The sequence below is a fragment of the Mytilinidion resinicola genome (assembly GCF_010093595.1).
Source record: "Mytilinidion resinicola strain CBS 304.34 unplaced genomic scaffold BDZ99scaffold_13, whole genome shotgun sequence".
Classification (NCBI taxonomy): Eukaryota; Fungi; Ascomycota; class Dothideomycetes; order Mytilinidiales; family Mytilinidiaceae; genus Mytilinidion; species Mytilinidion resinicola.
This window is the reverse complement of record NW_022985449.1, coordinates 161,570-179,894: the sequence shown is the minus strand read 5'-3', so window position 1 is coordinate 179,894 and position 18,325 is coordinate 161,570. Positions and strand designations below refer to the sequence as shown.

Below are 18,325 nucleotides of genomic sequence, written 5' to 3'. Positions count from 1 at the left end.
TTTCACCATGGGCAAAAGAATTCGCGAGGACGCCGCCGTAGAAGACGCTTCGCACACCAATGCGGAAGTACCCGCACGGAAGAAGAGTAAAAAGGACAAGAGCAAGCGCAACACCGACAAGCTCAGCACCGCAGATGTACCAGGAGATGGAAACGCAGTCGCGGATATAGCAAATGGGTTGGGCAATGAGGAGTCCCCTCTGGAGCTGAATGACACAATTGAGGCTGGACAAGAGGAAAAAAAACTTTCGAAGGCTGAGCGGAAGGCTGCGAAACTGGTGAAGAAGGAAGCGCGGGAAGCGAAGAAGGCACGAAAGAATAACGATACAGAAGAGGAGAATGGTGTGGATGCCTCCCCCGAAGGCGAGATTGGCACAGAGGCACAAGAGAAGGCGGCGAAAGCTGCGAGAAAAGCTGAAAAGAAGGCGAAGAAGCTTGCGAAGGCCAAGGAACAGTCCGACAGCGATGCACTGACACCGGCTAAAGCAGTGTCGAACGGTTCCTCTAGCACCCCGTCTAAAGCAGCACCCTCCGCAGGTGTCAGCGCAAGCGAGGGCAGCTATACAGAGGATGCCGCCTTGAGCGCCCTTCCACAATCGGAGGTAGACAACTACCTCACAGCGAACTTTATTACCGTCACCGACCCGCTGTCGAGCACCCCTACCTTCCGACCGCTCCTGAAATTCTCATATCTGCCTATCAAGGACAAGTCACAGCTTGCGCCTTTCGCGGGGTTCGCGTCTCCTACGCCTATACAAGCGGCTTCATGGCCAGCGCTTTTCGCTGGGAGGGATATGATCGGAGTGGCTGAGACTGGGTCCGGGAAAACACTGGCTTTTGGTGTTCCTTGTATTCGATACATCACTTCTTTGCCGAAAAGCGAGCGCAAAGGCATACAGGCTGTCATTGTCTCCCCTACCCGAGAACTAGCCAGTCAGATTCACGAGCAATTGGTGAAGCTAGCTACGCCTGCTGGATTGGAGGTCGTCTGCGTCTACGGTGGTGTCCCCCGAGACCCGCAAATCCACGCTCTCAAGACCGCTCACATTGTAGTCGCTACACCTGGTCGCCTCAACGACCTCGTCAGCGATAACGCTGCTCCCCTTGGAAAGGCTCGCTATGTCGTTCTCGACGAAGCGGACCGCATGCTGGACAAAGGTTTCGAGGAGGCCATCCGCCAGATCATCAGCGGCACCGCAAGTGTCCGCCAAACGCTCATGTTCACAGCCACCTGGCCAACCTCCGTTCGCGACCTCGCAGCCACCTTCATGAAAGACCCCGTTAAGATCGCTATTGGCGACAATCCATCCGGAGAACTTCGCGCGAATAAAAGTATCCAGCAGATCGTGGAGGTGGTAGAGCCGCGCAACAAGGAATACAGACTTCTCCAGCTAATCAAGAAATATCAATCCGGAAAAGACAAGGATGACCGTATCCTTATCTTCTGCCTGTACAAGAAGGAGGCTACGAGAGTCGAGGGATTCATCAGGCAGAAGGGCTTCAGAGTTGCGGGTATCCACGGCGATCTGAGTCAAGTGCAGCGCACGAAGAGCTTGGAGAGTTTCAAGAACGGGAGCGTGCCGCTTCTTGTGGCCACGGATGTGGCGGCGAGAGGGCTAGATATTCCGGCGGTGAAAGTAGTTATCAACGTCACTTTCCCGTTGACCGCGGAAGACTATGTACATCGGATTGGACGCACTGGTCGTGCGGGTAAGGAGGGGCTGGCTATTACGCTGTTCACGGAACTGGATAAGGGGTTGTCTGGCGCGTAAGTTTGACCCACAACTTTCCAAACAATCACACTTGCTGATAGCTCTGCTAGGTTGATCAACGTCCTGAAAGCTGCGGGTCAGCCGGTTCCTGAGGAACTGATGAAGTTCGGTACCACGGTTAAGAAGAAGGCCCATGAGGCCTATGGCGCATTTTACAAGGATACAGGTGATGACATGAAGAAAGCTACGAAGATCACGTTTGATTGATCTGACTTCTTTAAAGTTATTGGCGTTCTGACGGGGGCATTGGAGTTTGATAAGACCGTGGAGTCTAAAAAGCTTGTCGTTGCTTCTATTCGGGTCGAAATCGAGTCATCGTGAGGGTTTGCATAGCCTGCGAGAGCTTGTAGATAGAGCATTTATAGAATATCTTGATCCCACCACAATTCTACTCACTTCTGCCATTAAATATTTTTTCAAGTCTCCAACCTGAATTGTCTGTATTGGTTGTTCGACAGTTGAATTCGCCACTTGCCTTAGCCCACCCGAATCCGATAAGCAAGCCCGCCTCGGCGACCTGATCGGCTCGGCGAGGTGACACTACATCCCGGGAGTATTTATCAAACCACGGCCCTGACCTTTCATGCACTTTTCAACATCACGAAACAAAACTCAAACCCTAGAAAGAAAGAAAGAAAGCGATCATCATGTGCAAGAAAGCGACTTGCTCCACCTGCCGTACGTCCGTTCGACTCCGTCATTCCAGTTGCATTTCATACCTTCACTTCCAATTCAAACCGTTCCAATCACCTCATATCATCTCTTATCCTTTTCATGCCCCTCTACCCTTTCTCCTAAGCTCTCGCTAAGCTCTCCCAAAGAAAAATTCACTTGGTGGGGCTGCGGCAACCACGTCCCTGGCGTCATGGACTCTGTTCCGGAATCTGAGAGGTGCACTTGCGAGCCGAAAGTCACAAAGGAGGGGAAGGAGTATCCGCCCATGGGAAAGACGGCGGATTGACTAGCTGGGCTGATGTTTTGGCGGTGAGGAATGGGGGTAATTGAGACTGAATGGGCATAATTTTGCCTATGATGGCCACGGCTGCTTTCACACCGGCACAGGTAGACGATAAGTTTGCGAAAATGCCTTCGGGAACTTGACGACCGAACCTCATCATGCTTATAACCACAATGTGTCTCAAATTGCTGGATCGTTCATGGTAGCATGATCTTCTCGCATAGACCTTCCTAACGTGCCTTCAATTCACTCTCCAATCCGTGCACTACAAGACTGTGACTGTCCGCATTTCGAATCGATCTAGAAGCTCTTCAAGAGGTACTTTTCGAGGAGTGACGAAGGAGTGACTGACAAAGCAAAGTCCAAGCCTCTGGTAGCCTCCTCCCTTGTCGTCTATAGGTCCCAAGGTGAGACATACGGTATAATTGTCTTGGACTGATACTGCAATCATTAAACAATAGACGTTAGTATCCATCTCTGTGGCTCCAACAGAAACATCAGCGTACAAATCGCCAACATACTCCGATTCCCAGTACATATGAAAGAGATTGGGTTCGTCGTCCGCAGTGTTGCCATCTTCAATCGGAAGGTGAGAGTTTGGCCCGAAAGGAGACTCAATTCGCAGAAATGAACCCGACAGGCAAACAAAGCCCGATGCAACTTCTCCACTGCTATCCGAACCAGCACATTTCGACTTTGCGTCTAGCACGGAAGCGAGAGATTTGAACTCCATCTATTTGGCGATAGTGTGAGCATGTCTTTCGCCGTTTTTAGTGCGGTACATAACATGATACGAAACGGGCTTATCCACTGATGCCCACGACCAACTAAGGAGCGCGCCATGAACTCGAGCGTGGTAGTAGCCTTTTACTAGTGTTAAGGTGCCACAGCATATCGACGAGCAGATTCTCCCGCCACAGCCCTGCCAGGTAATCAGTCTGCAGTGCAGCTTGCATTTGTTTTGCTACCCCAGACAAGGCTGGAAGTTTGTCGCTTTTGAACGAGAGCTGAAGGCCCGAATATGCCATTACAACTTGGTGCCAGCTGTCGAACAGCTCGGGCCGGTCACCTGTTGTGATAGCTCGAGAGTGATCCACTCAGGTTGCCACTACTCGGGTTGTAACAGCTACAACCTAGGATCAACAACTCATACGGTTCACGGTCACCTACGTACAGGCACTCCCCCCCTTTTCTCTCTCCTTGATTCTCGTTCTTTGATTGGTTGCTACTAGCGCGCACTCAGCGTGGCGAGGCCCTCTGTTCAGCTACACCAGGGTCCTCTCAGCTGTGTCCATTCCTTTCAAATGGCCTCTATTCAGCTGAGCTGATAAGACCTAGGGGGTGGGCCATTTCCTATTAGTATATATTCGGCCCGTATGGCCACTACAATACAAGCAGAGTTCACATCAATTTTAACCTGAGTCCACTACTAGCGTGTCAGTGGCATTACACCCTTCCATATCCGTAACAGGGGAGTACCCCCCCCCTTTCATAGGCTATATATACGGGCCTTATGCCTCTTCAAATCAACACAGAACTGCTTCTTCACAACCTGAGAGATCCGTCTTCGGCCCGTGAGTCCAGGGGTTTGCTTCGTATACGCACTGACATCGTGTATGTTCGTTGCATTCCCACATGACCTCATTGCGTCGAAAGTGTAGCACGCGGGGTGGTATCAGTCGTTCTTGGAAAGCCCACGCACGGCTAAGCAACGGACACTGCTCGTAAAGTGCTTTGCTGCCCCCATTATCCCAATGGATATCATGCTCCAAGAGTCTCTGTACGTAGATAGCGTAAGAATTTCCATCATTGCTGTCCACTTTGAGCTCCTTTGCTGCATACTGTGAATGGACTTCATGAAAGAGGCCCCCGTCCGAACTTGCCGCGTGGGATGATGTAATAGTGAGGTATGAATTTTGGTAGACTGCTGCCATCTGGGCCGATTCTCTCCTCCAATCATCTTTGACATCTTGTATGATACACAGACAATCGATCCACAGATATTGCACCCCCATATCCCGTGTAAAAACCACAGCATCCTGGAACGTTTTTGGCAGAGACGCAATGGGTACGCCTCGTTTCATCTCTTCGAAGTTGTTTCCCAGGGTTAAGGCGTGCGGTTTGGGCACTCCCCAACAGTGAGATAATGCCAGGTATTTGCCTTCTGCTCTCTCATTCTGAAGAAGTCGAATCGTCGAGTCTCCGCTACCGCTAACATCAAGTACTCGAGTGGGTAGCCATTGAGAAGGATCTAATCCACAGCAATCATGGTTCCGATTACATTGTTCGATCCATTCTTTGATGGTCGCGAATGTTATCTCAGAGCTTGTCGTGTTAGGGAGCAGTTTGCGTTTTGAGAACAACGCGTTGTCTGGGTTCGGAGAGTCTGGAGGTACGTCAATAATACAGCGCGTACTACAGTTGATGTAAATCTCAACGTACCAGTTCCCATGAAAAATTCCACAAATCCTTCGATTTCTCTTCCGCCCTGTCCACTGCAAGATAGATTCATCGTCCCACGGGGATCACGAGAAATATTGATGAATAATGGCGAGAAACGCAACATCTCCGGGGAACAGAATTCGATGCCTTCTCGCAAAATCTTGCAAAGGTTGCAGCCAGCCTCAATTGACGTTTTCAAATCCTTCAAATCCAGACGATAGTCAATCGGACGAATGAAGGCCGGCCGACACAAGGGACACCCGAGGCCTGAGGTCGAACATATTTCTGCCATTCGCTGCGGAAACAACGCTGCGGCTCCCGCGTATGCGTGCTTAGTTAAATGGGAAGAGCTGTAGTCCGAAAGTGATAATGTTAGTGAGCCTGAGGAGGATGGGGCATCGTAGTTATTGATCTTACATTAAAACAATTTAGTCTTTCTTCGAGAGCCCTTTTCTACGTCATACCTGCTTTGCTTATCTATATGCATGCACACAAAGGTGTTACAGGGCAAGATGAGCGGAGGTGTAATACAAAAGTTCTAGGCGGCTGAAATTAGTATTTTTCTTCGATGCTGAGCGGTTGGGGAGCAGAGACCTCTGTATATCGAGCATATGACAGGAGCCCTTGTGCAAAGCTGAACGCCCATATACCCTATTGATAGGTTTCAAGATACGGATCGAGATCATTGTAGGTGGTAGTTAGAAGTGGGAGCACGTCCAGCTGGCCCTTGACGTTCAGCCGCAGCAAAACAGCACTACTGTGACTTTCCTCTTACGAAAACCTTCTAATACCAATATAGGACATAACATTATATTAGGTGTAGTGGAATTTGACCTGATTTAACGAGATCAGCCTCCACTCACTCTCCATACACCTCTCTTTCACTATACTCTCTGCAAGCCTGATGTTTTCCTCCGGGAAGCCTTCATCCCTTAAGCTTTGATAATACGCGGCCATGAGATCTCCCCCAAGATCCTCTATCTTCCACTCTCTCCCCGGCAAGGGACTTTGTCTCACAGCCCACACCAAGCTCAATGGCAAATCCCCAACCTCTAATCCAGGCTGCACATGCGGACTGATTGCCTTCCCATCCCTCTCCAGGACTACAGCCATAGCACCCCCTTTCACATGTACTTGCGCTCTCGTCACACTGAATGCTCTACTCTCTTCATCGTCCCCATACCCCGGTGGCTCCGTCTCAAACAGCGTGAACGGGATACTCCTGTTGCCCATTTGCCTGGCATCGGCCACCGCAACTGCGAGTGTCATGGTATGCAGCACTTCGCTCATATCTTGGCGTCTGTTCTCGCCTCTTACATAGATGTACTGCAAATACGGCACAGCAAACTCGCCGCCCTTGATCGGAAGGACAGAAAACTGAGCGGCCCCAATAGCTTCATCTTCAGCGTCTCTGATGCCAACGATCCGATACGGCGCTAGGCTGTTTCTTTCCCCGGCAAATTGTGCGGAGAGACGCGCGGAGATGAGGTCAGAGCGCTCACGTTCAGCGGTTTTGGGGAATTCTTTGACGTAGAGAGCATCGTACTTTTTGTCGAAGTCTTTTGAGTCAACAAGCTCAATCGAGCCGATATTGGGTATCGCTCTGCTCGCGAGCCGGGAGGAGTCGATGCGGGAGAGTGCTTGAAGATCAATGCCTTCGAGATGAGTCCGTAGAGCTGGTGCGAGCTTCGGCTCAAAGATGCCAGCCATCTCGACGATTTACGATCGCTCCTCCGCGTATATACTTTAATGTGTATTTGAGGTTGTAAAGCCTCGATAGAGCTGCAGAAGCCGCGTCAAAAAGATGGGACCATAAGCAGGAAAATATTTCCAAGTTTGTCTGGCAGGTATCACAAGTTGTCAAACGACCTTCCGAATTGGGACTATCCTCGAGGGTTTTGGTGTCAGAGAGAGATCCGTGTACAAGCTAGCAGCAACGAAACAAACTACCGTCATATCGAATGCAACCTGTTTTTCAGGGTAGATTGCTGCAAAAATCACATGACTAAGACACGCCACCGTGGGATGGCCTGTTGGGCTGTAAAGATAAGGTAGCGCAGCCGCAGCAGCATTAAGTAAGAGTAAGCGATGAGGTAGGGTGTGGGGTATACTTGAGCTACACCTCGTCAGCTCCCAGAAGTGAGTACCAGTCCTCTCTCTTTCATGGATACACGCACAGGGTGACAGGTAATTATGGAAAACTCCTCCCCCAGCTTACCAGGGACCGTTCGGCTCTATGACCAACAGGCGGACGGGGCTCTTGACGCGAGCGAAATCACCCTCATTCCCCAGCCCAGCTCCAACCCAGACGACCCGCTGCGATGGAGTCCGGCGCGCAGATACTGGCACGCAACGCTCGTGTGCTTCATAGCAGCCCTGACCGCGGCCACCTCCAACGACGCCGGGTCTGCCGCGGACGGGCAGAATGCAGAGCTTGGGATTTCATACGACCAGATCAATAACGCGGCCGGCGTGCTCTTCATTGCAATCGGATACATGACGCTGCTGCTGGCTCCCATGGTCACGCTGTACGGTCGCAGGCTGAACTACCTCATCTGCATTCTCATGGGCCTTGGCGGGGCCATCTGGTTTGCCCGCATCCAGAGCAGCAGCGACTCAATTGGAAGTCAATTCTTCGTCGGCGCATCCGAGTCTTGCGCCGAGGCGTTAGTACAGACGTCGCTCTCCGACGTCTTCTTCCAGCACCAACGCGGCACCGTCCTAGGCTTTTACGTCTTGTCTACAAACATTGGCACATACCTGGGACCTCTGATCGGCGGCTACATCGCTGATAGCACGTTGGGTTGGCGTTGGATTGGTTGGTTCGCAGTCATCATCTCAGGCGGAACCCTCGTAGTCCTCTATTTCGGTCTCGAAGAAACGACCTTTGACCGTCGCCACATACTCGATGGTCAGTCTGGCGAATCGCCCGAACCACCAGCTTTTAGTGCTGAAGGTGATACAGAAAAGAAGGGATCACCACTACAAGAGCCACTGCAAGAGCGCAGAGCCTCTCTCGTACACGTCGGCGAGCTCGAGTCTCTTCCTTCTCGCAAGCCTTACTGGAAGCGCATCGCTCTTATCACGCCCGCTCCCAATCTCAAAGGTGTCGGTTTCAAACAATATGGCCTGCGGCTGTGGCACATGCTTCGCGTCTTTACATTTCCCGCTGTTCTCTTTGCCGGATTGCAATGGGGCGCGCAAGATGCGTGGTTGACCTTTTACCTCACGCTCGAAGAAGACAACTGGTACGGCCCGCCATGGAACTATACTGACGCACAAGACGCCGTTATGAATGTTCCTTGTATCATTGGCTCCTTCATCGGCTGTATCTATGGTGGCTACTTCTCCGACGTGTTTGTGCGATGGATGGCCAGGCGGCATGGCGGCATTGCGGAGGCTGAGCATAGGCTCTGGCTCATGCTTCCCGCCGCCATCATCAGCCCACTTGGGCTCATCCTCTTTGGCATAGGAACCAACAATGGCTGGTCCTGGCGAGTGCCGTATGTTGGGTTGGGCTTCATTGGCTTTGGATGGGGCTGCGCAGGAGATTTATCCATGGCGTATCTCATGGATTGCTATCCGGACATGGTGTAAGTTTTTCCAACCCGCTTCCCGGATACTAAACTAAAATGTCCCTAGATTGGAGGGCATGGTCGGCGTCGCCGTCGTCAACAATACCCTCGGAATGATTTTCACGTTTGCGACTGGCAGCTGGCTTGATGCGCAGTCTGTCACGGACGTGATGTGTGAGATTGGCGCTTTGAGCTGCGTTTTCATCTTGACGGCTGTGCCGATGATAGTATGGGGCAAGGCGGCGAGGAGATGGACGTTGAGGAGGTACAAGGATTTTATCACGACCCGCGACCAGATTTTGTAAATTCGTTTCATAGTATGATATCTATACCGCTGATGCCTGAGGCTATTGTCTTTCTGATTTTGTTCAAACCATTATGGAGCGTGTGGCAATGTGATGGGATGCTGTTTCTGATGCCTGATAAAGATAGTTGGCGAATATTCTTTCGAATTTTAAACACTGCTCAGATGATAGCTCTTCTCCTCGCCCATAATTGCCTGGAGTTCCATCTCCAAAAGCTTGTGTGATGCAGTGTTTGAGTTTAATACTGTATCTCCTTTTCCGCCTTTGAACCTGAGCATACAGGATATAAAACTGAGCTTTGACTAGAAGTGATCACCAACTCGTGCACGGCCACCAGCTAATGCACGGTTACCGAGCGCCACCACCACCATCTTCAAAAATTCACAGCTTCATCAATTTTCTACCAAATTGCTTCAAACATGGAGCAAATGGAAGCCGCGATCGCGGAGCTTCGTATCAGCGAGGGCAAGAACATTGCAAAGGTTGCTAGGGAACACGGGATTAACCGGAGTACCCTTTCTCGCCGCTACCATGGAAAGACAGTATCTCGATTGGATGCGCACGAAAATCAACGAAACCTCGACGCTGCGCAATCGGCTGCGCTTCTTGGCTATATTGAAAGCCTCACAGAGAGAGGATTACCTCCTACCATCGAAATGCTAAGGAATATAGCCGCCGAGATCATAGGCTATGTGCCAGGCAAGAATTAGGCCACTAGGTGGATTTCTACGCACAGTATAAGTAGTGCTTAATTCTGGGTATCTTTCAATGCTTAATATAGAGAGGAAGAAGGCAGACTCTATAGAATACTATACGCAGTATTTTAAGTTAATTTAGTAAAAGTTTAATAAATGGGCGCTGCTAATACCACACCCCCTAATTCCTACACGTACACCCCCTTTTCACTGCGCGTACACCCCCTCCCCCCCCTGTCGTTTCACCACCTTCTGATTGGCTCGGAGCACTACGCCGGAGCTCCGGGCATTCACCTATACATCACGTGATGCTATACGCGGGGCTATACGAATCGGCGTGCAGCCTTTCCGATTCGTGCAGCCTCGCCGATTTGTATAGCCTCACGTACGAGCTCACGTACGGCTATACGAATCGGCGTGAAATAGGTTGGCAGCATTCTGCTCTTCTGTAACCTCACCGATTCGTGTAGCCTCACGTACGAGCTCACGTAGTATAAGTATAAGTCTAAGTCTAAGTATAGAATAGAAATTCTATTCTAGAAGTGCCTACGTGTCTACAAGCATGCCAAACCTGTCAAAACCTCACCTTATTACGACTCCTTTGCATCGAGCCTAGCCCCCTCGCATCACCGCCTCTGCCTTAATATCTCGGTCAATTTCCGCCTCAATATCTTCATCATACGTCGCAAGCTGACGTAGAAGCTCCTCTCGGCTAAGCCTCTGTGCCTGAGGATGAGGCTGAGGCTGAGGCTGAGGCGTAGGCTGAGTACTATCTTGCCTCTGAGCTCGTGCCTTTTTCCGTGGTACCTTATCCTTTGCACCAGGCGGCCGGCCGCACTTTTTAGCTGCAGGTGCAGCCGTAAGTGCAAGCCGTAAGTGCAGCCGTAGGTGTAGCCGTAGGTGTTGCTGTATGCGCTGCTGTATGCGCTGCTGTATGCGCTGCTGTATGCACTGCTGTATGCACTGCTATATTGTGGATGGAGAAGAAGAGGATGTAATCGATTGTGATTAAGGCCGCATTTGGAGAGAGCATTCGGAATTAGTGAGCAAGTTAAGCGAGCGAATTGGAGGCTGCTGTCACGGTATTGATTATGGCCTCCCTCTAAGCATCAATCCCCTGACACCTTGTTCCCGCATACGTGCGCACGCGTGCGCCACGCGCCTGCCACCTGATTCCCGATTCTGTTAGGGCCACGCGCTATGTGCGAGCCCCTTTTCTCGTCTTGTATATAGCCTGGCTCCCGTCCCTAATTCAACTCGGCATCTTGACGTCTTGTAACCAACCACGGTAATAGCACGTAGTTATCCTTCTTTGAATCTGATACTTGTCTATCTCGCGTTTAAATGCCCGATACATCGTCACCGTGACAGCTGCGGAGTAGCCCTCCGAGCCAATCAAAAGGTGGTGAAACGACAGGGGGGGGAGGGGGTGTACGCGCAGTGAAAAGGGGGTGTACGTGTAGGAATTAGGGGGTGTGGTATTAGCAGCGCCCTATATCTAAGGCTATTAAGCAGCTATTCAAGTTAAGCAATTATAGCATAAGTATTATAAGCCTTTTTTTCACCAGAATAATATAGATAGTGCTACTTTTTATAGCCTCTATAAGGTGCAAGTATAGAAAGAAGCCCTATATCTAGAAGAAGAGGAAAAAGCCCGCCTAAAGGCCGCTCAAAAGAATACTAAGTTTTAAGCGCAGCTTTAAAAAGGTGCCTAAAAGGAAGAAGCAGAGGAAAGGAAGCTTTTGAAAGAGAAAGAGAAGCCAGAAAAGTAGGCTTAAACGGCTGCTTATATTGCTTAGCAGAAAGAGAATGCATATAAGAAGAAGGAAGCCCAGAAGGTATCTAGGCAATTAATTGGCAAAAGTAAAGCTAAGAAGCTATTTACACTAATAAAGAAGGGCTTAAGGAAGGCAGAACAAAAGGTGATAATTAATTTGGAGGAGGAAGAGGCCACTACAGCTTTAGGCCGACCACAGCGTTAAAAAAGGCTTCCTCTTCGATTTGACGATGACGTTGTGTATATAGAATAAAAGAGCAGCCTTAGTTGCCTTACCTCCTTAATTTTTGTGTATATAGGACGTTGTGTTGTGTTGTGTTGCAAAGCTTCAAGTCGTGATTCGAATTATCTCAGGAACCTCAGCCGCCCCTTGAGGAATTTGAGGCGTGCACAACTTTACCCCCTACACCGCCCTCACCCCCCTGCCACCTACCCCCCTGCACACCCTAAATTCCTCTGCGGAGCGTCTGAGGACATTTGGGCACGGGCTTGGTGTAAGCTGGTTTTTTTTCAACAGGTCAGCTTTCTTCAGTGGACGAGAATATGGTATTCTTAACCAGCCACGCTCTTGGTTGTCGATGCAATAGAATATTCAGGTACTCTTATACTTAATTTATATCTTTATACCCTACTACCTAGAGTATTAGGGGGCGAACTACAGCGCCAAAAAAATTGTGTTCATTTTTGTAACTGGTTCACCCGCCATTTCGATCTGCTTTTAAGATGGAATTTCACCACTACAGCTTACCTTACCCTAAGAACCTAGGAGCTAGATCTTAAAGGTGTAAGGAAACAGCTCCCAAAGTTTTAGAATAAGGCAAGCTGTGGTGGTGGAATGCGACCGCAAAAGGTCCTAGATGGTCGCCCTTATTAACCGCGCCCAAAAGTCCTCAGACCCTCTACGAGGAATTGGCCTGCCCGTCACGTGAACCGCCTTTTTGGCAGAATTATCTGCACAACGTGCACAACGTGCACAACGCCCAACACCAACCACACGCACTCAGGCAGGGCAATATCCTCGTAGAGGGTCTGAGGCACCTGAGATAAGATTCGAATTGATTTTCGGAATCCGTGCACGAGGTGGTGGCCGTGCACGAGTTGGTGATCACTTCTACATTAGAAGACCCGTCAATTCCCAAATGTTTCTTTAACGTCCGCAACAACTCCAACGCCTTGTATTCTCACTTCGGGATTAAATTGTAAGGCGTTCACGATATCTAACTTATAGAAAACGCAGCCCGTCGCACCTCGAAACGCCTACTCTCTGGCCTAGCTAAGTGCGTGGATAGAGACTTACCAAAAACGCTATCAGAGAAGCAGGCATAGCTAGCTGCCAAGGATAAAGTGTCGGAGGCGTGGAATCTAGACATAGAAGGCAGCTATGATGCCTGGGATAAGCGGCCCTTAGCTAAAGAACTGGTGTTGTATGCGGTACAGGATGTATAGATTCTGCCTAAGCTTTAAGATCTTTACTAGGGACGCTTAAACAATTTATAGAAAGGAAAAGGACGAGCTTAATTACCACCCCCCCTTTCTCTCCGTAGCCCCCCCCTTTTCTCTTCCTAGCCCCCCCCCTATATTAAGCCTAGCTCCGGCCCGTATAAATATTGTTCCACTAATTAAACTCACTTGCTTGCCTCTGTATAGGCTGCGTAAAATGGAGAGTATATATACACGAAACGGAAAGGATGCATTATCTAGGCCAACAGGAGTCTATTCACTCTATCTATTGTAGCTAGTCTAGAAGCGGAAAGCGCCTAGATGGCCACCTTCCAATTGCTAACTGAAAGGAACGCCAACTAGGCCTGTATACCATGGCCTCACACCCGAATATCCTTTACCACGAGCAGCCTCTCCTCAGGCGTGGACATAGGGGCATCCTCAGGGGCTGGTTGGCTGTCGGGGACTAAGGAAATAGAGCCCTGAGTAGCTATTGGAGTGCCTGCTTGTCCGGTGGAGCGATCTGGAGCTGTACCTGTGAACTGTATAGGATTGTTCAACACTACAATGGTCCGCTCGACCGCCGGCGTGCCTGTGGAGACACCTGCCATAGTAATTTGGCTAGTCGGTGTCGCAATTTGCACGAGCAGTAGTCTTACGAGCTCGCCGGAGATGCGATGTTCCTCCACGTGCCTGGTCCTCTTCCTCTACGGACGCGTGGCGGCCCCAGGGGGCGGCCGGAGGGGCACGGTGGTGAGGGTAGTGATGTAGAGGACGTGGTGTTGATGCATCGAGAGAGTGTGCGCTGGTGATGTAAATTCTTCATTGAGCACGAGCAGTTAAGCGAGTGAGTTTGATTAGTGGAACAATATTTATACGGGCCGGAGCTAGGATTAATGTAGGGGGGGGGGCTAGGAAGAGAAAATGGGGGGCTACGGAGAGAAAGGGGGGGTGGTAATTAAGCTCGTCCAAGGAAAATTAGCGGAGGAGACGGTTAACAGGATGAGGCAGAGTCAGAGTCTAGAGTATGAACCCCAGGGGAGGGATAAGGCGTTAGGGCCGTGGCCGCCGGTGGTTGCTGCAGTGGTCCCTGCGGTGCTAAGTTGACACCCAGAACTTAGTACCCCTGTCAAGTGATTTAAGGCTTCGGGCACGATGCTGCAAGATAGCACAAGACACTAGAACATCCGAGAATGGATTGGAACAATGTTTGGCTGGAGAAAACGCCTCATTTAATGTGCAAAAATGGCAGCCGAATCCCTTACAAGCATCTGCAGTAAGGCGTTCCATCGAAAAGATGACCTTTGTATCAAAAATAGGATGGGTCATATTAAAGTGACGGGCGCTATAGCGATTACGGCGCGTGCGGCACAGCAACAAGTTGGCCACATCTTACAAATCATCTAAAGATGCCGTCATATGTGCCTTATGCGTTTACCTGGAATTATCTTACCATAACTTGCATTTGTGTCTTTCTTCGAAATGGCAGATGCCACATTGGAGCCTGAGTATGACCTATTTCCCGTGCTCTGCACGGCAGATATCCCGATCGATGTAAGCCTCCCCACTTTGTGTGGACTAGGACTGACGGCCTTAGTTTGTGTAGGCTGACAAGAGCTTATAGATGGTTAACGAGTTCTTAAGTGCAGACGCTATGCAAGAAGCCCCACTATGGACGCTTGTCAGATCGCCTGAGCAGGAAACCTTCGACATACCCACTGTACCGCCAGTCGAACCCTTCACCAACGGTTTTATTGGTGCACCATTTGAAGATCTAGTTAGCTTCGACAAGCAATACTTTCTTCCAGGATATGGCGCTCAGATTTGTGTCGACTGCTTCGTGGTAATGGACGAACGAACCCTGGAAGATCAAACGGTTGTGTTCTATAACCTGGAATGTTGGGAGCGGCGGGAAGAGGACGAAGATCCGGATATGTACGACGGGTCAGATGGGTCAGATGAGGTAGAAAAGTGGAAATCTGTCCGTTTTCGTATCAGATCCGCCAGTGCTTTCATCCGCTGGGTCCGCGATCGCAACATATTTCTTGTCGAGGGTGAGACAGAGATCACCGAAGATGGAATAATGGATGACTCCGATATGTTTAAAGAAGAGTAGCAAGTATGGAGGTCTTAAAGGAATGTTTTGCGCAGTGTTCACGACGTTATTACACAGGAACTTCTGAGATCTAGTATATTTGGTAACAAATGGTGATGAAGAGATGCCGAAGCACCTGACCAGTACGTAGTCCATCGTCGCATATCCCCCTCGGCGGCATCTCTCCTTCAAAGGGCATAGTCGTCATATGGCTGTCCGTGAAACGTACTGCCTTCGAACTGAATGCCATTCGCACCCGCGTCGTCCAACTCCGAAACAACTCCACCTCTTGTGTCCTGATTACCTTTGCCGTAAAAATCGCTGTCTGTATCCGAGAGCTTGTCCAAGGCATTGTTGCAGATATCAACATCGAATGCCCATGAGTTCTTGTGATCGGTGTTCTTCACAGAAACTTGGCATTCAGTTAGCAATTTGGCTTAAGAACTGCAACCAACTTCGACTAAAAGACAGGAATCCTACTCACAGATTAACTCGGGTTGTAACAGCTAGAACCTAGGATCAACAACTCATACGGTTCACGGTCACCTACGTACAGGCACCCCCCCCCCCTTTTTCTCTCTCCTTGATTCTCGTTCTTTGATTGGTTGCTACTAGCGCGCACTCAGCGTGGCGAGGCCCTCTGTTCAGCTACACCAGGGTCCTCTCAGCTGTGTCCATTCCTTTCAACTGGCCTCTATTCAGCTGAGCTGATAAGACCTAGGGGGTGGGCCATTTCCTATTAGTATATATTCGGCCCGTACGGCCACTACAATACAGGCAGAGTTCACATCAATTTCAACCTAAGTGATTATGTATCCGACATCGCCTAGCTGACTGGGATGGTTTCGGTTGGTCTGAAACGTGTTAGTACAGGTTTATGCCCTTGGACTTGATGTCGACCTACCAAGTGCACCCCATAGGTGTCTGCATACTCCCGACCATAGGGAATGTCTAGTCCATCTCTAAGCTCACAGAACAGCTCTGCATATTCTTTGAAATCAGTCCTAGGAACATACGAGTATTCACCTCGCTCTCCGCATTCTACTTTGACTGCTATGCTTGCGGAAACAAGTAACGCAAGTGCAACAAAGATTCGGGCAGCTGGCATGTTCAGAACAAGCTCAAACCGGGACAGGGTGACTGTCTGCTCAGAGAGTTGATAGAGATCGAAAGAACTAAAGTTGGATTGGCCGGGAACGTAGAAAATCGATAAGTATAATCTTTGAACTGTTAATCCAAAAAAATCGTCCATCGCACGCTTTTAATGTCTTATTTCCTGAGAGGACACTCTCTTTTTTGTCGGATAGGTGACTATATCTCCCATTATGTTTCATATCCAGCGTCGTGTCTGCCCCGCCGTGGAGGATTCCAAGGCTCTCTTCAACGGGATCGCACGACATGGTGACTTATGGAAGTCGTGTTTGAGATTTTGCTGAATAGTAAACTGTAAAGTGTCCTGATAAGAGGGCACTGCAAGTTTGACTAAAGTATAACGATTTCTCTCACCGTGGCTTTGCAGTTTTGAAGTACGCGCCGCACTCTCGCCTTATATGTTGTTGGAGTTGCAGACGCTCATTCGACAATACATCGGAGTCATATCGTTGGAAAGGATGAGGCGGAGCGATAGCAGTGGCTATACCCATCACTGTGCGATCCTGTGCATACGTTGATCAAACAAATTTGATGCTAAAAAAAACATGCGGCGTCTTTCCGAGGATCACTTCCTTGTAGATACTGCTGAAGCCACCTTATCCTTATTGTTCAGGCAGTTTGACCTTTGCTGTATATATTATAGTGTGCTCGAACTACTACCTCGAGTCATCTTTTATTATCTGTGTTCAGTGTTCTCTACACGACATCTTCTTAACTTCTAAAATATGATTTCTTCCACCATCAAGGCTCCGTTCCACCTTCGCTCCTTTTTTATTGCTTTACTATGTTTCCTGTCGTATCTCGAGCTAGCCAACTGTGTGCAATACATACGCCAATGGGACTGCCAAAAACCCGGCCGTGAGACCTATCAGTCCTGCGAGAATGGTAAGTACAGAAAGGCCGTTAGCTCCGAAGCAAGAATCTTTAATAATCGGTATCAGCCTGCTTTGCAATGTATTGCAGGGGATATCCACAGCGCCTGTAAGTCCAAAGAGCCACGTGCTATAATTTAACACTCGGTTAACGTTCAAACTACAGACACAAACTACCCACCTATAAAGAAAACCTATACGGCATAAAGACGTTAAAAAACATCGAACCGAAGGAGGAGTTAACCGTCAGCCATTTGGAAAGAGAGTGAATCTCTACAACCTTAAGAAAGTACGGCCTGATTTCAAGATCGCTGACGAATACCCCTTCGCATCGTCAGTGGAAGGAGGCCTAGATATTCAAGGTAGGCGACCTGTGATCCTCGGAACGCAAGATACAGATTCTCGTTATAAGTCATAAATACCTCAAGCTGACCCTTACTTAATCTAATGCACAGAAGTTTAGGGCCAGGTTATTAGGAATAATATATGGGCTAGGGTAACGCCACTTATCGATGAGGTGCTGATTGACATCATTAATTGGGATCCAAAACTCAGGTATTTGCGCCATGGAACGTTAGAAGGCATCTCAACTTACTGGTCCAGTCCCTCTTGCAACTGCAAGCCGAGCAACACCGGTCTTACTCCTAATCCATACAAAGAACTCTGTAACTGCGAGCCTGAGTCCGGTGGCCTTTTTCATTATAGTCGAAGCAATACCAAAGGCCTAAAGGGAAGACTTCAATACGATCTTCTCGAACCAGTTGAAGGGTGGAAATCAGCTCCGTGGTGCGCCTGGAATGAGACCCATCCAAATTCACGTCGCATCCGCTCCTTGCTGAAGTGGCTGAAACGAGAGGTGCTTCCAACGTCGGGAGGTTTGACCACCAAAGCAAAGGCTATGGTAGATGGACATGTGGAGGACAAAGAGTGAGATAGTTATGCGCAAGATCTCCGTTCAATCAATTGATTCAAGTGACCTCTCTCTATTAATGGGGTAATGATTGATTGAATTGATTGGAGGCTTGGCACCCAATCCAAACAATTAGTTGAAACAATTAGTTGAACGGAGAACCAGGGTGATGCTCCGAGCTTGGCGGGTCCAGTCTTTGGCGATATATGTGTGAAGTAGTACTGGCATTATTGGTCAACCGGTATTTATCGAATACTTAGTTCATCCTTTGAAGACGGAGGCGGGTGTCTAGCGGTGGCTGTGAATACTATGTTATAAGCCGTAAAGTAACCA

General features: G+C 49.3%; 8 protein-coding genes across 8 annotated transcripts; 5 read left to right on the top strand and 3 right to left on the bottom strand.

Annotated features, from left to right (window-relative positions):
• Positions 1–2,418: 2,418 nt before the first annotated feature.
• Positions 2,419–2,717, top strand: BDZ99DRAFT_369997 (uncharacterized protein; the record flags this gene model as incomplete). Its single annotated transcript, XM_033714800.1, has 2 exons — positions 2,419–2,449; positions 2,593–2,717. Coding segments are annotated over 2 exons (156 nt in total), but the record flags the coding sequence as incomplete, so codon positions are not given.
• Positions 2,718–4,242: 1,525 nt separating this feature from the next.
• On the bottom strand, positions 4,243–5,289 carry BDZ99DRAFT_572533 (HET-domain-containing protein). Its single transcript, XM_033728208.1, has 2 exons — positions 5,172–5,289; positions 4,243–5,115 (listed from the first exon to the last, which is right to left on the bottom strand). The coding sequence occupies exons 1-2, from the start codon at positions 5,239–5,241 to the stop codon at positions 4,256–4,258; spliced, it is 930 nt and encodes a 309-aa protein (XP_033574582.1). The 5' UTR covers positions 5,242–5,289; the 3' UTR covers positions 4,243–4,255.
• A 649-nt stretch (positions 5,290–5,938) lies between these two features.
• Positions 5,939–6,957, bottom strand: BDZ99DRAFT_464548 (uncharacterized protein). The gene has a single exon (XM_033720349.1). The coding sequence runs from the start codon at positions 6,879–6,881 to the stop codon at positions 5,985–5,987; it is 897 nt and encodes a 298-aa protein (XP_033574581.1). The 5' UTR covers positions 6,882–6,957; the 3' UTR covers positions 5,939–5,984.
• Positions 6,958–7,300: 343 nt separating this feature from the next.
• BDZ99DRAFT_464547 (MFS general substrate transporter) lies at positions 7,301–9,215 on the top strand. The gene is made up of 2 exons (XM_033720348.1): positions 7,301–8,764; positions 8,814–9,215. The coding sequence occupies exons 1-2, from the start codon at positions 7,365–7,367 to the stop codon at positions 9,049–9,051; spliced, it is 1,638 nt and encodes a 545-aa protein (XP_033574580.1). The 5' UTR covers positions 7,301–7,364; the 3' UTR covers positions 9,052–9,215.
• Positions 9,216–9,454: 239 nt separating this feature from the next.
• Positions 9,455–9,843, top strand: BDZ99DRAFT_464546 (uncharacterized protein). The gene has a single exon (XM_033720347.1). The coding sequence runs from the start codon at positions 9,471–9,473 to the stop codon at positions 9,759–9,761; it is 291 nt and encodes a 96-aa protein (XP_033574579.1). The 5' UTR covers positions 9,455–9,470; the 3' UTR covers positions 9,762–9,843.
• Positions 9,844–13,377: 3,534 nt separating this feature from the next.
• BDZ99DRAFT_464545 (uncharacterized protein) lies at positions 13,378–13,753 on the bottom strand (the record flags this gene model as incomplete). Its single annotated transcript, XM_033720346.1, has 1 exon — positions 13,378–13,753. A coding segment is annotated over exon 1 (197 nt), but the record flags the coding sequence as incomplete, so codon positions are not given.
• Positions 13,754–14,377: 624 nt separating this feature from the next.
• Positions 14,378–15,321, top strand: BDZ99DRAFT_572530 (uncharacterized protein). The gene is made up of 2 exons (XM_033728207.1): positions 14,378–14,517; positions 14,588–15,321. The coding sequence occupies exons 1-2, from the start codon at positions 14,446–14,448 to the stop codon at positions 15,077–15,079; spliced, it is 564 nt and encodes a 187-aa protein (XP_033574577.1). The 5' UTR covers positions 14,378–14,445; the 3' UTR covers positions 15,080–15,321.
• Positions 15,322–17,092: 1,771 nt separating this feature from the next.
• BDZ99DRAFT_478169 (uncharacterized protein) lies at positions 17,093–18,013 on the top strand (the record flags this gene model as incomplete). Its single annotated transcript, XM_033722156.1, has 3 exons — positions 17,093–17,095; positions 17,174–17,191; positions 17,546–18,013. 3 exons carry the CDS (start codon positions 17,093–17,095, stop codon positions 18,011–18,013), a joined length of 489 nt encoding a protein of 162 aa, XP_033574576.1.
• Between the last annotated feature and the right edge of the window lie 312 nt (positions 18,014–18,325).